This window comes from Hypomesus nipponensis, chromosome 7 (assembly GCF_054491055.1).
Source record: "Hypomesus nipponensis isolate SF chromosome 7, ASM5449105v1, whole genome shotgun sequence".
Taxonomy (NCBI): domain Eukaryota; kingdom Metazoa; phylum Chordata; class Actinopteri; order Osmeriformes; family Osmeridae; genus Hypomesus; species Hypomesus nipponensis.
In genome coordinates this window covers 2,860,038-2,876,762 of record NC_140367.1, presented here as the reverse complement: position 1 = coordinate 2,876,762, position 16,725 = coordinate 2,860,038, and the positions used below count along the sequence as shown (strand labels likewise).

The window sequence follows — 16,725 nt, the reverse complement described above, 5'->3', positions numbered from 1 at the left end:
CGTTCTAGAACGGTCCAAGACGTTTCGAAAGGTTCTCAGAGTTCCTCCTCCCCGGAGGTTCGCGACGGGGTCAGGATGAGATCACAGGGGTCAGAGGTCACAGTAAGCACAGTCCAGGCTAGTCTTCGGGAGAGAACAGTGACCCTCTGGGTCTCTCTCGACCAATGGGGTGCCTCAGTCTCAACAGGCCCACCCACCAGTGGGATCGCCGTGGTTACGAGGGGTTGGTGCGTTTGGGGCGGAATTCTTCCTCCCCGGGACATTTCCGGTCGCCATGACTGCCGCAAAGCAAGGAGTAAGGAGGAGAGGAACACAGGAGTAACCGGCAGGAAGTCATGTGATCTCCCACAGGAACACGTCTGCCCTTTCTCTCTCTCTCGCTCTCTTTTCATACTCCCCCCTCTCTCTCCCTCTTATCTATTTCTCCCTTTTTTGCTCTCTCTCTCTCTCCTTCGCTCCCCTTGTCTCCCTCAGAAGACATTGCTCACATAAGCACACACCCCCCCCCCCCTCCCTTTTTCTTCTTCTGGCATTTGGAGATCTACAAATGCAGTGTTTGAGCTTGTTACCAGCAGCTTTATCCAGGTTGGTTGGCTGTTCTGACCCTCCGGTAGAAACTGCTCCCGGAGTCTAACGGGAGGTAACACCATTTCCTCTGACAGTATTAAGACGTTTGTTTGACTGTGTGAGCTCCACCTTCGACCTATGACCTTCTCCTTGTGAACACCGTGTCAGTGTGGCATGTTTAGGAGGGAACCCCTCCACTTCTCAATGGAGAACGACGAAAAATAAATAAAAATAAATCATTGTTTCACAGCCACGGACGATTCTCTTTTTCCAGCGTTTGTACACAGGATAAAAAATAAAATAAAAAAAAAGATTTCAAATTGAAATTTTTGATTTAACAGGCCGCTGTGTTGTTTTCAACCGACAGTGATGTTTATTAATATTATAATACCGTACCTTTTTCATGTTTGAGAATGAACTGATCTCACCTGAACTGTCTTGAGCTTAGGGGGAGATTTTGTCTCTGTAAGACACAGAGACAGTGTGTGTGTGTGTGTGTGTGTGTGTGTGTGTGTGTGTGTGTGTGCGTGCGTGTGCCTGATGCATGGAAAGTCTGCTGTGTTGTAAACCCAGCCTATCTGAAACACTGACATGTGGTCAATCACAGGTAGAGCGTTGGTGACCGTGTATATCTTTTTACTGGAACTATTTATTTCTCATAACCATCAAAGTAAATTTTGTCCGTTTGGTAAAAACCTTGTGTCATTGTCTTTTATGTTGCGTTGAGGAGACAAATGTTTTTTGAGGATGAAAGCATACATACTCTAAAACAGTAACGTACTATCGAATAGCATTCAATGCTTGATTTTTATTCAAAACATAAATGTAACATATTTTCCTTGACTGCAAATCATTATGATAATACATGTGTATCAATTCCTTTGTTTGTAAAAAAAATAAAATAAAAAAAAATAACAAACAAAAGCTGTTACAAACAAAAAGGTTTTGTTCAATTTTGAACTGGAATTTCGTCTATAAAAAGGACAAGAATAATACATTTATGTAATTCTTACATTTGAAAAAGGCACAGCAGGTAGGTAGAAGGTAACCAAGCACAGTGCATAGAATACAGTATGATACAATCCAATACAAAACCATTACAACAAAAAGCCAAAACAATCAAACCATGTTCACAGCCTAAGACACCAAAACAACAATACAAGAGTTTAAAAACCTTTACTAAGAATTATAAACTTGGTCTGGCTAGCCTTGTCTGCTAGGTGTCTAGGAAAAACTGTTTAAGATCACAAACTGCGCAAAGCATTCTGGGAGAGGGGGAGGGGGGGCGAGGCACTGTGGATTTCAATAAACCTCCAAGGACGTGAGAGACGAATCAGAATTACAGAAATGTTTAGCTCAACGTGGTTTCCACGGAGACCAACGTCGTCTTGACTATCGTCCGTCAGTTTCCGTCTGAAAGGATCAAAACCCCCCTGGCTCAGATCCCACAGACAAGTGACGAGGACAGAGGAGTGGGAGGGGCCCAACCTGGTCCTGATCTGGCTTGACGTAGCCTTGTTATGGGCAGTCCTGATGTGTGTGTGTGTTCTGACTCAGGACTTGTGGTGTCCAGGAGAGAGCAGCAAAGGCGAGGAGCTGTCCAGGCTGGCTAGAGGGACTGGGATTGGTCCGTTCAGCAGAGTTGGGAACTAACACATGGAGAGACGGACGGAGAGGAAGAAAGAAAAGACGAGTTTAGACAAATTCAAACCTCAATTTAGACATCAGCAAAGATGTGGAGAGGACCGTGCCTTTGTGAGGCCAGCCGAGGCCAGCAGAGCCTCCTGGGGGTATATGTAAACAGATCCTCATGCCAAACAGTCCAAGTACAACATCCCACATTCCTAAGTGTCAGCCTCGCTTGAAATGGTGACCGACACAACTGCATGCCCATGCCCTCCAGAGCCTGGTGCACCATGGGAGTTTGAGGAGAGGCCCTTCCTGTTTTGAGGACGCTGATGGAAGTGGGTGGGCTTCTTGTCCCCCCCTTCCCCAAGCCCCCCTTTACAGGAAGCTGCCCAAACCCCCCCCCCCCTCTCTCTCTCCATCCACACTAGAAAGGAAACATCTGCAGCTTATTTTGAAACCTGTGCACACACACCCACACACACACACACACAGACACACACATTAAAGCACAGTTGCAGTCAACGTCTTAACACAGATTCAGACAGATGTGTGTGTCAGGGGGGTCATGTGATGATGGGCTGCTAAGGAGGGAGGAATGCTCTGGGTGATGACGCGACCCTCTCCTTCATGGGACATTCACCAGCTCCTGTTTGTGTCAGCGCAGAAGGACAACACTGAACACTCGCCTCCTTGCTATCTATATCTCCTCACTGCCTATCTTCTTACCCACGATCCTCTGATAACTCCTCTCCCATCCCAGTCCCCATATCCTCTCTACCCACCTCTCTTCCCCTGTCCATGTCCCACCCTATCTTCCCTATCTTCCCTTCCCCTTTCCTGTATGTGTGAATGTGTGTGTCTCTCTGTGTATGTGTGAATGTGTGTGTCTGTGTGTGTGTGTGTGTGTCTCTGTGTGTGTGTCTCTGTGTGTGTGTCTGTGTGTGTGAGAGAGAGACCTGGAAGAGGGGTCCGTGGCCGCCCAGACGTGCAGGGCTGAGGGGGCCCACTGGGCTCAGGCTGCTCCAGAAGTGGATGCTGGACAGCAGGGGGCTGGGGGCGAGGAGGAGGCCAGAGGGCGTCTGGACACAGGACACACACAGGACACACACAGGACACACACACAGGACACACACACAGGACACACACACAGGACACACACACAGGACACACACCGTTTCACTTTGTGAAATGAGTTCATGACATTTCTTTACTAGAAACCACGACAACATCAGATGTGTGAATTATCATTGTCTGTCTGACTCTCACACCCACAGCAGTGATGGTTCTTCCTGTGGTCTTTGAGGCCAGCCATGGTGTGTGTGTGTGTTGTTTTAGTGAGCACAAGAGCCAGAGGGAGGGGAGAAAGATAAAGAAAAGGAGAGAGGGAAGGAAGGAGGAATAAAGGTCGACCATCTCTTTTGGAGTCTGTCCAGTTCACTGCTTACTTAGGTAACGTCTTGAGGTCACTAAACTCCGTTCTGGCTTAGCTACACATGACATCTCTCTCTGTTTCTGTCTCTCCTTTTCCTTCTCTCTGTCTCTCTCTATTACTCACTATATCTCCTTTCCTTCCTTCTTCTCCCTTAATCTCACTCTCTGGCGAGAGAGAGGGAGTTACGAATCATTTGTAATATAGACATATTTTGTCATCGTCTTGTAGTGTGCCTGTGTGTGTGTGTGTGTGTGTTTTGTACCCAGCCTCGCACCGGTGATTCAAGAGCTTAAGGAACATATGGCTTCACTTACAGTCTACCCCGCCCGCCCGCCCGCCCACCCCCCCCACTCTCCCTTTTCCGTTTACCTCTTTCTCTCTCTCTTCCTTCCATCCCCCTCTTGCGCTCTTACTTTCCTACCTCCTCCCCTAATGTCCTTCCACTACCGATCACACTTCAGCTTCTCTTCTCTCCTCTGCTGTGTGTGTGTGTGTGTAAGAGAGAGACAGAGTGTGAGTCTGTGTGTGTGTGTGTGTGTGTGTGTGTGTGAGTTTTGGTGGGGCTGACCTGTGCAGTGAAGAAGGCAGAGGTCAAAGACCCTGAGGGCAGTGCTGGGCTGTTGAGAGCGATAGAGCCGATGTCACTTCCTGTCAGGAGAAGGGAAGGGGCCGAGATCTCCAGCCCTTTGGGCTTCCTGGTTTTAGGCGGGAAGCTATTGGCTAAGCCCCTCTTTTCTGGCGTGGGAGTGGCCCTGGCTCTCTCCCTGTGACCAGACGATAGGTTGAGAGGTTGAGCGCTATGCTCTAATTCGTGAGTCTCTAGGACGGGGCTCCGCCCTCTCCACAGCGTGTGGGCGGGGCTAAGCGGTGGCGAGGAGGAGGAGCATGACGAGGAGCGGGCGGGTCTAGGGGAGAGTTTGAACGAATGGTAGCCCTCCGTTGAGGACGGGGGGGAGGCTGGGGGGAGGGACATCACTGGCAGAGCCCCGCGGTTGGGTACGAAGCGTATAACTGTTGAGCTGTCGTCAAGATGATCGTGTCTGGGCTCCACCTTGATTGGCCGGTGCAAGTCGGGGGGGCGGGGCATGTCCGGGTGCTGGAGGGAGCTGACGGTGAATGAGGAGTACAGGCCTGAGTGGAGGTACTCATTCCTGCCGGTGGGGACGCCCCTCCCCCCCCTCATCCTCCCCCCCTCCCCCTCAGACAGGCAGCCGCCCCCCTCCTCTGAGCCCCGCCCCATCTCCACCGCAGCCGGGTCCATCTTCAGGATCTCAGGAAACGACACAAACTTGTAAACGAACTTCTGACCAATCACCTTCTTGATGATGTTCTAGGAGGGAGAAGGACATGGTCAGAGATGAGTTTTAATTCTCTAAATGTACAACTGTCTTGTACACACACGGATTTAGGGACAGTTTGGGATCCTTGTCAGTCGTGTGTATGTCTGTGTGCGTGTGTCTCCTGTGTAGTGTGTGTGTGTGTATGTCTGTGTGTGTGTGTGTGTGTACCTTGTCGTAGTAGTAGCGCAGGGCTCGGCTCAGCTTGTCGTAGTTCATGTTGGTCTTGTTCTTGCGCAGACCCCACAGCTTGGCCACATCCTCAGACTTCAGCAGCTTGAACTCTCCATCGTTGGACGTCCAGCAGATCAGGTGCTTGTGGCTCTGATCCAGCAGCAGCTGTAGCAGGAACTGCCATAGGGTTATGGCACTCTCCATGACTGGAGGTAGGGAGGGAGCGAGGTAGGGAGGGGCAGGACAGGACAGGAGGTATGGGTAGGATGGATGGATGAAAGGAGGGATGGAAGGAGAAGAAAAAAGGAGGTAAGGAGGTAGGTGGTAAGGGCAAGAGAGGGACATGGGAGAGAGAGGGTAAAAAGGCCGTCAGAGCTAGGATTTGTACACGCACAGTATCTCACGCACACACAATCAGACTCGTTGTAAACCTCAAGTACAAGAATCTTGTCCTGGTTCCACCTCCAACCAAGAAAGGCATTTTGTGCCAGATTACAGGCCATAAACACAAACACACATACAAACACACAAGCAAACACACGTTATGCAAATGCAAACTTCCACACACACACACACACACACACTACATACAGTATTGAAATCAAATCACAAACACACACACCCCTCCGAAAATATGAACACAGAACATGCTTTGACCCGTAAACATAAGACTTTGGCGTGATTCGGTTCTCTGAGTAACTGTGGCATCTCATCATACTGAATGAAGGAAGAGGAATCTAGACTTTGTTTCTGGATAGGGCCAAAGACACACACACCCGCAGACACACTCTCACACACCCACACACGCACACACTAGTCGAGTGAGAACTTGGCTGCCTGCCTACCACACACACGACAGCAATAATAGTTCTCTGTCAATGAGAATTACAGTAATACTGTATTTCACACCACTTTTGATTGTTTACTCAAGACAATTCAACGGCACAAAGAGAAACAGAGAGAGAGAGAGCGAGAGAGGGAGGGAGGGAGGGAGGGAGGGAGGGAGGGAGGGAGGGAGGGAGGGAGGGAGGGAGGGAGGGAGGGAGGGAGGGAGGGAGGGAGGGAGGGAGGGAGGGAGGGAGGGAGGGAGGGAGAGAGAGAGAGAGAGAGAGAGAGGGAGAGAGAGAGAGAGAGAGAGGGAGGGAGAAAGCGAGAGAAAGCGAGAGAGGGAAAGGGAGCTAAAGGGGCCATGTCTCGGGCCAACCAGTACCAGACAGTGCAGGGTTTGGGGATGTTTCCATGGTAACCAAAGAGGATGTGGTCAGTGACCTTATGCCAAGCAGAGCCACCGCCCAGCAAGAGTGTTTACCTGGGACTGTGTGTGTCCTCAGGATGTCTATGGCACACAGAGAGAGAGAGAAGAAGAGAGAGAGAGAGTGAGAGAGAGGGAGGGGGGTGAGAGAGAGAGAGAGAGAGAGAGAGAGAGAGAGAGAGAGAGAGAGAGAGTGAGATTCTCTTTCTGCCTCCCAGCCATCCATGTGAATGGCAGCCCCAGAGAGGGGAAGGGGAACCACATGAAGACGCCATCATCTCATCCCCTCTCAGCACAGGTGTGTGTGTGTGTCTGTATATGTGTGTGCCTGCATGCTTGGCATGTTTGTCTCTGTATGTGTGTGGCGTGTGTGCCGGGAGACTATAAAGCTGTCTAAAAGAGGACTTCCTGTCATTCTGCAGCAGGGCCGTCTTCCTGGACAAGCTGGCCTTAACTCAAAGGTAGGACTTCCTGTCACAGGGAGCCACCGGAAACACAGGGTCCTGGCGGATGGGACAAATGGAGGTTTTCCTTTTTCCGCTGGGTTGCGCACACACAAACACACACACACTTACACACACACACACACACACTGTAGACAACAACATATGGAGAAAGCATATGCAAGTTCTCTAACTGTCCCCCCGGTCTCTTATATTCTGGCATGTCTTTTGACAGATGAGCACTGCTCTCTTCATGCCCTGCAGTCGTTACCATACTCTGTTCGGATACAAAGCAGCAGGAACTGTTTATTTTGGGATATCCTAGACACAAGAAACTTGGAACTATCCTGCCTGCTGAACAAGTTGCTATTTGAGGTATAAACACAGACTGGTGCTGTGTGCTTAATAATTAGATTGTAACAAGGAATGTAGCCTATCTGGGCTCGAAGTTTGAGAAGAGAGTCCACTGGAATACTTTTGCCCCTTATGTGTTTGTCGTGTGTGTGTGTGTGTGTGTGTGTGTGTGTGTGTGTGTGTGTGTGTGTGTGTGTGTGTGTGTGTTTGTGTGATGACTTAAATGCGCACCGTCAGTGGAAAATTAAACTTGCCACTGCGGGTACCGTGCGCGATGCGCTCATCCAATTGGGCAACACTTTGATGCCAAATTGTCTTTCCCCGCTAACTGCTCCGAAATGTCGACTTGACCTTGGTAACTCACACAAAGGTTGCATGGGGATTGAGTGAGCACAGAGTCATCGGCCACGGAGAGGCTGGATCGCTCAAACGATTCTTTGTTTGTACCAATGACTCATTTTCAAGATGTTGTCTGCTGCCAGTTTCAATCCGGAAGCGCATGGCAATTAGTCTGCAAAGTCCAGACAAACCAGAAAGTCTACTACAGCTTTTAAAGGGACACGAGCGCATTAACGTCAACGGTAACTTCCGTCCCAAAAACTGTACAAACAACAGCAGCACTTCACCGTTGACCATCGTAGCCCACCATTAATGAAACGGGCATTTATAATGACAGCGTGTGGTTATTAATAAACGGGAAAGGTGAACTCTAAGACATGGAAAATTATAATTTTCAACTTGTTTTCATGAAGACACAGAAACAATCGCTAATCATTAATGGCAGACAAGAAGAGGCGTAAACAGTCACTACAATTTCAAGTTCATTGTGATGATGGAAAATTATAAGCTATCATATTTCCAACCAATTTTTTCGCAAAGCTTCAAGAGTTCAATTTACTCAAGTTTAAACTCGGAGTCTATTCGGTGTCAATGAAGTTATTATGAATAAGCCAATGTGTCCACATACCCTGGCGGAAGAAACGTCCGTTTCTCTTAGATGTTTTTAAAGTGAATTCCGTATAATGCGCTGGTTTTCCATGCTGATGCCGTCTGGGCTACGGGGCTCGAGACTGTAAGGGGATCCGGAGATTTTTTCTCCTTCTTCTGAGCAGGAAGTCGGAGCGCGCAGACAGAGAGCCGGCTCACTTCCTCTCGCGCATTATTCCCCAGGCGCTCGGCCGTCTGTGTAAACACGCTTTTCCTACTCTCTGCGCGCGACACACACGCACGCGCGCACACACACTGCTGCCTCTCTTTCTCCTCCCTCCAGACACACGCACACACGCACTATCTATTGCTCTCCTTCACGCACGCACACGCACGCACCTACACGCACACAGGGTAATATTGTAATTCCGACTACCTTCATGCCAACTGACGTCACCTTCCTGCAAGCAGTGGGAGGGGTTCCTGTTCCTACACACACACACACACACACACACACAGTCACACACACACACGCATACATACATACCTACATATCCACACAACCTATTTTTCAGTCTCTTTTGCTCTCTTGCTGACTAGTTTTCTTTATGAAGCTGTATATAAAAGTCTGATGTGGACTAATGTCTTATGAATTGTCATCGAATTCATTGTCATGTGACAATGACTTTTCAAGAATTATTGTGTTAGTCACGCATAATGCGTGATTTATGAATGTCTACTTGCATTTAGGTGTGTGTGTTTTCAAGTGCATGCGTGTGTGCCCCGGTGACCTGCCCTGGACAGGACCTGGCCCTATAGGAGATTAGGAGTGAATGTGTGTGAGTGTGTGTGTCCCATGAACATTGTATACAGTTGTGTGAGTCTGGGTTTCCTTCTGGGAAGGGAACCGAAGGTTACAAAACAGCAGCCATACATGCACACATTGTCAAGACACACACTCTCACAATTTTGCTTACGTCACATGTTGTTTTCTGAGACATGTTCAGGCATAAGGTCTAATTCAAACCAGTAGGTATAACCAAGGTTTTGATGGTGGTGAACCCTTACAAACAGAGTGCGAATTATACAATGACAATCGGGGGGAGGGGGGTTAAGAACAATATATACATGTATCGACCCCCCCCCCCCCCCCCCCCCTCCAACTTGTTATTTTTACCTCTTTTGGGGAGGTCCACCCCCCCGTAATTCGAACCCTACCAACAGGACGGGAATCAGTGTGAAGCGGGATATAAAAACGAGCAGCCGCAGTCAGGCCGGGATTTCTTCAGAACTCGGGTTTTTACTCTCTCACTCTCTCTCTCTCTCTCTCTCTCTCTCTCTCTCTCTCTCTCTCTCTCTCTCTCTCTCTCTCACACACACACACACACACACACATACACTCCCACACTCCCACAGTATATTTAGAACGTATACTTACAGTTTAACATTACTAATATTTAGGCTACATGTACAAAATCTAAATGGTTCCGGCCTAATACAGATATAACAAAAGCATAACAAACGGAAGAAATACCGAATAAAAGCGAAACTTAACGAAACCCTTCTACATCCTCCCCTCTCTCTTCTTGGACTGGTCGGTTCAGCCAAACGTACTCGACACCTGCTGGAGTCCCGTGGCCGAATTCTCACGTGTGCACTGCATGAAAACACGCCTCCCGGAAATAGACCTCAGAGGGAGAGTGATTAGTTGGGGTCCCAAAATAAAAGCACAACACAACAAAAATGAACGTAGGCCTACCTGTATTGCTAACTTTACACAGTCACTGTTCCAATTTCTTTACAAAACACTTTTACAAAGTTACAAAAAAAAAAGTCCCATAAGATATAAAAACTTTAAAGGCACAAATGGAACGTAACAACGCGATAGGTTGGGTCTATGTGCTCCTCCCATTTATCTCCAGTAACGACAATGAGCGCCAATAGAGTCCCGTAAGTTAAGCACTGCGACCATGGATCAAATCCCGGTGGATAAAGTTCCTCACCGGACGATGGCTACAGAAGGGCCGTTATGGAAAAAAGTGCAGTCATTTACGGGACGAATTCCATGGCCGAGGCACGGGCATCGCGCTGCAGCTATCCGGGAACTCATTATCGTCTTTGGAGGTGGAAACGAGGGGATAGCGGAGGATCTCCATGTTTACAACACTGGTATGCTAACTAGCTAGCACTGTACAGCTAGCTAGCTACCAAACTACCTAACTACCTAACTTACTACGCCTCTGTCAGCTATCAAGGCTGGCGAGCCTATAGTGCAGCCAGGCAGGTGTAGTTCTTTGAATATTACATGCATTTTCATGCATCTACCAAACGGAGAACGTTATATTCAGCTAGAAAAAGCTAGCTAATGCAGTAATTCATCTACCGGGTACAGTAACGCGTCAGACCACTAGCTGACCATCTACTAGGAAAACATTGAATGTTTTTGAATGTGTTTGACCTACAACTAAAGCATTATGGAGGCAACTACCTTCCATCGCTAGCTTTCTTAGTTGAGAATGAACGCAACCCTGTGTTTCTCCCCAGTGTCCAAACAGTGGTTTCTGCCCGCGGTGAGAGGGGATATTCCACCCGGCTGTGCGGCCCATGGCTTCGCTTGCGAGGGGACGCGCATCCTTGTCTTTGGGGGAATGTTGGAGTTTGGCAAATACAGCAACAGCGTTTATGAACTACAGGTGCGGTTTCACTCAACCCTTTTGTTTCTAGTGTCTGAAGTAGCAAGTTCTCAAAGTTAATAACGATCATTAAATCCCATGTTTGTCAGGCTAGCCGCTGGCTGTGGAAAAGACTGAAACCGAGGCCCCCTAGAAACGCTTTACCACCATGTCCCCGCATTGGCCACAGTTTCACCCTTTTTGGAAACAAGTGTTACATGTTTGGGGGATTGGCCAATGTCAGCGAGCACCCTAACCGCAATGTCATGAGGTAAGCTGGCCTCAGAAGGCTTTCATCTGTCAAATCAAGAAAGTTTATGGAACAGTGGTTAGAAAGTTGATGATTAAGGTTGGTTTGAGGTGACATGCATGCACGCTGGTTGGGTCCCTTTTGTCTAGGTGCTGGGATTTCAGTCTTAAGCATTTTCAGTTAGCAACTGAAATCTTAAGTAACTCCCAGATAGACAATTAACACTTAACATACTTATAATGTAATGTATTAATTTAGCAGACGCTTTTATCCGAAGCGACAAACGGTACAGTTTGGATCAAAAAAAAAAAAAAAACGTAATTGAAATTGTATTCCACCGTAAGTGACTTACGTGACCACTGTTAATTGATGATGATCTCCTAATTCCTTCCCCTCTCTACAGGTACCTGGATGACTTCTATGAGCTAGAGTTGCAGTCAGTGTCAGGGGTGAAGGGCTGGACCATTCCAGAAACCAAGGGGGGTGGTCCCTCGGCCAGGGAGTCCCACACATGCGTGGTCTACAGTGGAATGGGCTCCCCCAAACTCTACATCTATGGAGGAATGACTGGCCATCGGCTCGATGACCTCTGGCAGCTTGATTTGGGTAGGACTCATTGTTACACGCCAAAAAATCATTGTTATTTTGTCCTAAACACTTCGGGGATACAGGAGGTGTGTTGTACACCCACACAAACGTTTCTGTTGATTTTATTCCCTTCCCCTACCAGACTCCATGATCTGGTCCTGTCCTGAAACCAAAGGACCCAACCCACTACCGAGAAGCCTACATTCTGCCAACCTCATAGATAACAAGTACTGGTTTTGTGTTGTTTTTATCTTACGTTTGCGTTGGCGCGAATGGTATCACTGTTTATAAGCATGCTGTACATGACATTGCACCACAGTGACACTTACCGGCATGTCTGTGTGTATTTCTCAATGTGTGTATGTGTGTTTAGGATGTATGTGTTTGGGGGATGGGTCCCCGTTGCAGAGTCTAAGGAGTCTGACAGTTCAGATGCTGAATGGGCATGCAGTGGCTCGCTGTCTGCTCTCCACCTGGGTCAGTAGGGGCCGCCCTTTCACACGCCGTTCCCTGTTTTTCCCCTCCCCCCCCTCTCTCTCTTCTCTCTCTCTCTCTCTCTTGCTTGCACTTTCTCCCTCTCTCTCTGTCTCCTTCTCTCTCTCTGACTTTGTCTCTCTCTTGCTTGCACTTTCTCCCTCTCTCCCTTGCCCTCTCTCTGTATTTGTGTCTCTCTACCTTTCCTGTCACACTTCACTTTAAAACATTCCCCCTCTCCCCCCAGACACCATGACATGGCAGAGCTTCAGTCCGGAGGAGTCAGCAGGCCAGCGGGAGGAGTCCCAGGCCAGCGGCCCCCGGTCCAGGGCAGGCCACTGTGCCGCCACCATTGGCTCCCGTCTCTACATCTGGAGCGGACGAGATGGATACAGGAAGAACTGGAACAACCAGGTGTGCCGCAAAGACCTGTGGTACCTGGAGACGGGTAAGGACAGGAAGCAGAGTTACTGTTTTACTGGTTGAACTATAAAAAAATAAATTTAAAAAACTGCAGCTCGCAAAACTGCAGTTGCTCGCATGCATGCATGCATGCATGCATGCAGACACAACCACAAACAACACACCCACCCCATATTGCTGTGTCGTTGTCTTGTTCCAGAACGTCCCACCACCCCTGTGGCCGTGTTGCTGGTCAAGTCCACCATCAGCATGCTCCATGTAGCCTGGCGCCCCCTACCTGCAGCAGAGTGCTACCTCCTCCAGCTCCAGCCTGTCTCCACCTCCAGCAACCCCCCCGCCGGCTCTGCGGCCCCGCCCAGCACCGAGGACCCAGGGGGTCCCCAACTGGAGCAGCCAGGTGAGGGGAGACAGTGTCACCACTGCTTACTGGCTTACATTGATAACCATGTAGTAAACTGGTTGAGGAACTGTTGTGGTTTTCCCCTCCCAGGTGCCTCTTCCATCCAGTCCCCGGAGGAGGCCTCGGCAGGGGGCCCACAGGAGCAGGACTCCTTCATGGAGGTGTCTGAGAGTGACCCCCGGGCAGGAGACCAGAGCGATACAGCTGGAAACAGCCAGGGGGCAGCACCCACACAGCCCTGTACGTCTGGCACTAACTTGAACCAAAGATCTGAGAAATAAACGTGTAAAATACATTTTAATAGAAGCGTTTTTGGAGATGTTACACACCTGCCTGTAGAAGGCTGTAGTTTAGGGTAGAATGAGAATTAACGATGTGTCTCGGACTTCCTAGTTTGTGTTTGGTTTTTACATGGCTCGCCTTTGACCTTTGACCTGTGAATTCATGTCCTCTGTGTGTGTCACCTCTAGCCTCGCTAGGACCTCCAGGAAGGGAGCTTGAGCCCTCGGTGACCTCCAGGCCCCTGGACTCAGAAGAGGGCAGCGCATCCCAGAGCCAGCCAGGTAACGTGGAGGACCAAACATCACTGACCTCCAGCTACAAGACACTTGAGCTATCGTCAGGGTGTTCAGTGATATTCTCTCGGTGATAATGTGCTCTTTTTTGTCATCTGTAGCACCAAAAGACCCCAGCGACAACCCTTGCTCTGATCCCAGCTCTCACACAGACCAGGTAGGAGACACCACACACGGACACAAGCATCTCAGCATCCAGTTCATTCAAACAAACGGTTTATAAAATAAGTGTATAAAGTGTCTAACAAGTGTCTTTCGTTTCACTGGTCTGTGCAGGTTCCTGGGGAGAAGCCGGAGGATGTGAGGTGGTACGATGTGGGCGTGTTCAAATCCCTCTTCTGTGAGGTCACCCAGTACTACCTGTCTGAGGAAGACCAGGGCGCCTCCTCCAACAGCCAGCCCAGCAACACTCAAGAGGTAGGTCGCCGTGGAAACGCTGACGTGTGAATCGGCAGTTCTGTGTGTACTAGGGGCCTGGAACCAATCGAGTCATCGCAGAACATTTATTCGTTGTGTTATCAACCTTTTTTTGAACTTTTGGCTTTTTGAGGAAACATATCACTCCTATACTCTTCTCCTCCTTCACACCTTCTCCACCTCTCTTTCTCAACATCTCCTACACCTCTTCACTTCCACCTATCTTCTGCTTCCTCTCCTCTACCTGTTCTCTTCCTCTCCACCTCCTCCCTCTCTCCAGGTGCAGCTGCCGGGGCCCCAGGACTACGAGGGCAGGACAGCCCAGCCCCTGGCTCCTGGCTTCACCTACAGGTTCAGGGTGGCTGGCATCAACAGTTGTGGCCAGGGAGACTTCAGCCCCTCCAGCGAGTTCAAGACCTGCCAGCCTGGTTTCCCTGGGGCGCCCTCTGCTGTCAAGATCACCAAGGTGCAGCATTACCTTTCAACACAACAATATTAATGAAATATGCTGGAATTGTAGTTATTTGACTCTATGATTTTAAACTGTAGGCAGAGGTGTCTCCTAGCCTACACCCATGTTCATCCAGACCACGTTCCCTCCGTTCAGGAACATAAATAAGTACATAAGTACACAGACCATAATTTACATCTACGCTGATCTTAAATAAGTGAAACTTCCTGCTATCTGTAAATTAAGGAGGTTTCACTTATTTAAACTCAGCGTAGATGTAAATTATGTTCCGTGTACTTATGTTATGCCAGGTGCTTGCGTTGTCTTGTCTTAAGAATTTCAGTGTCCAGTCCGACCTTGTGGTGTTCTGTGTACCTGACAAATAAAAGACTTGAACTTGAACATAAATGGGTTTTAGACAACAACCACATATCTTGTAGGTGGACCCTAAACCCAACAAGATGTTGACCCTCTCCTCGCCCTTCCTCCCCCAGGCCAACGACTCCGTCCACATCACCTGGGAGTCCCCTTCCTCCCCCTCCGGCAGGATCCTGGAGTACTCCATGTACCTGGCCGTGAAGAAGAGTCGTCCCAGCTCCAGTGAGCGGCCAGGCCAGCTGGCCTTCATCAGGATCTACCGCGGCACCAAGACCTTCTGCACCGTCAGCCCCGCCCACCTGGCCAACGCCGACATCGACTGCTCCGCCCCCAACCGGCCCGCAGTCGTGTTCCGCATCGCGGCCAAGAACGAGCAGGGCTACGGCCCCGCCACGCAGATCCGCTGGTTGCAGGGTAGGGGACTGTGTTTGTTGGCTGTGTGTGTGTGTGTTTGTTGGCTGTGTGTGTGTGTGTGTGTGTGTTTGTTGGCTGTGTGTGTGGTGTGTAACCCTGGTCCTGTCTCCTGTCAGACATGGTGAAGCAGGGAGCTTCATCCTCGAGACCAGACAGCCCTGCAGAGCCTGAGGAGCAGGATACTGCTGACAGGTGAGCCCAGACCCCCTGTTCCTCCCAGCCCAGACCCCCTGTTCCTCCCAGCCCAGACCCCCTGTTCCTCCCAGCCCAGACCCCCTGTTCCTCCCAGCCCAGACCCCCTGTTCCTCCCACCCCAGACACCCGTTTTTTTACTGCTATGACCACATATGGTGTTAGTATGTTGTGTTTAGATTCACAGCATCTCTCTTTCACTACTTGTTATGTAGCACAATGGTCCTGGATGTGCGTTGTTCAGTTTCTTTGTGTACTGTAGGTATGTGATTAAATGACAGTAATAACCTCTTGACTGCCCTTGCTCTCTTTCTTGGCAGCTCTAGCTGAACACCATGAAAGGTACAAGACTCTTGCCTGGATACAGGAGAGACAGCAAGGTGTCGCTCAAGGTGTCGCTCAAAACCATCAACAAGTCCTGCACACGAGTGCTGTAGGGGATACCTTATTTTGTTAATTTAATTTATTTTTATATATATATATTTTGCTATTGTACATAGTTGTTGTATAGTTGTTGTTGGTATTATTTCCATTGTTTTGGGCCAACTGAAGTATTGTTATTATTTTCATTTGTTTTGGTCCAACTGAAATATTGTTTTGTTTAAGTAAAAGCACTGTTTGCTTGCCGGATTTTGTTTGTTATTCCAGTGCATTACGCTGGGACAATGATGATGAGATGATGTTGATTTTATGAACAAGCCATTGGTGTAGTGAGTGAGTCCTGTGCAGAAATACTCTTATGAAGAGTTAAATGTGCCTTAATGCATAAAAGGGGCATAGATGTTTCCATTGTCAGTTACGTTCTCAAAAGTGACACAGGATGCCTGTGTTTGGTTAACAGTTAGGTTGTTTTTATGGATTCAGGGAAAGGGAGGAGAAATTAGTTTTGTGTTCAGAGTTGTAGTTCATTAATATCTTGACATTATTTGACATGGTATTACATGATTGCTGCCGTATGAATATGATTGCTGTATGAATTTCAGTCATGGCATATAATATTCTGTTTAAGCCACTTCATCCAAGTCACGCATTTCAGTACATTTATAAATGTATGGCTGTTGCCATAGTCATCTGCTCCGTTATATTTTATCATACTGTAAGGTAAAGTTGTGTGTCTGCATGTCTGTTACAACTTCATATGTGCTCCCTCTCATAAGAATGATACTGACTGGGGAATCTCATGGTTATCGTTTTTTATGCTGACAGACACTAGACCAGCTCATGTGTTCATGCGTTTGATACAATCTAATCTTATCAGAAATATCAAAAACGGATTGTTACTCAGTGAGTATGTACTCTAGGTCTAGACTAATTTCTCCTTTCCCAATATAATCCTTGTGCAGGAGAGAATTGTGTTTTAGCACTTCTGTTTTGTC

General features: G+C 48.5%; 2 protein-coding genes across 4 annotated transcripts; one reads left to right on the top strand and one right to left on the bottom strand.

Annotated features, from left to right (window-relative positions):
* Positions 1–1,345: 1,345 nt before the first annotated feature.
* On the bottom strand, positions 1,346–8,498 carry elk3 (ETS transcription factor ELK3). 3 transcript variants are annotated; one of them, XM_084702115.1, is made up of 6 exons: positions 8,156–8,498; positions 6,449–6,894; positions 5,137–5,345; positions 4,197–4,958; positions 3,153–3,275; positions 1,346–2,216 (listed from the first exon to the last, which is right to left on the bottom strand). In XM_084702115.1, exons 2-6 carry the CDS (start codon positions 6,615–6,617, stop codon positions 2,121–2,123), a joined length of 1,359 nt encoding a protein of 452 aa, XP_084558241.1. In that variant the 5' UTR covers positions 6,618–6,894; positions 8,156–8,498; the 3' UTR covers positions 1,346–2,120. The 3 variants fall into 3 exon arrangements, with proteins under 3 accessions (XP_084558241.1, XP_084558243.1, XP_084558242.1); XM_084702117.1 differs by lacking the exon at positions 6,449–6,894 and having other exon boundaries at positions 8,156–8,490; XM_084702116.1 differs by lacking the exons at positions 6,449–6,894; positions 8,156–8,498 and adding an exon at positions 6,350–6,414.
* A 1,483-nt stretch (positions 8,499–9,981) lies between these two features.
* On the top strand, positions 9,982–15,975 carry hcfc2 (host cell factor C2). Its single transcript, XM_084702112.1, has 16 exons — positions 9,982–10,284; positions 10,660–10,808; positions 10,898–11,058; positions 11,441–11,643; positions 11,768–11,852; positions 11,999–12,102; positions 12,347–12,547; positions 12,722–12,919; positions 13,013–13,162; positions 13,393–13,485; positions 13,599–13,654; positions 13,774–13,914; positions 14,195–14,380; positions 14,860–15,157; positions 15,274–15,349; positions 15,670–15,975. Exons 1-16 carry the CDS (start codon positions 10,086–10,088, stop codon positions 15,677–15,679), a joined length of 2,310 nt encoding a protein of 769 aa, XP_084558238.1. The 5' UTR covers positions 9,982–10,085; the 3' UTR covers positions 15,680–15,975.
* Positions 15,976–16,725: the final 750 nt, after the last annotated feature.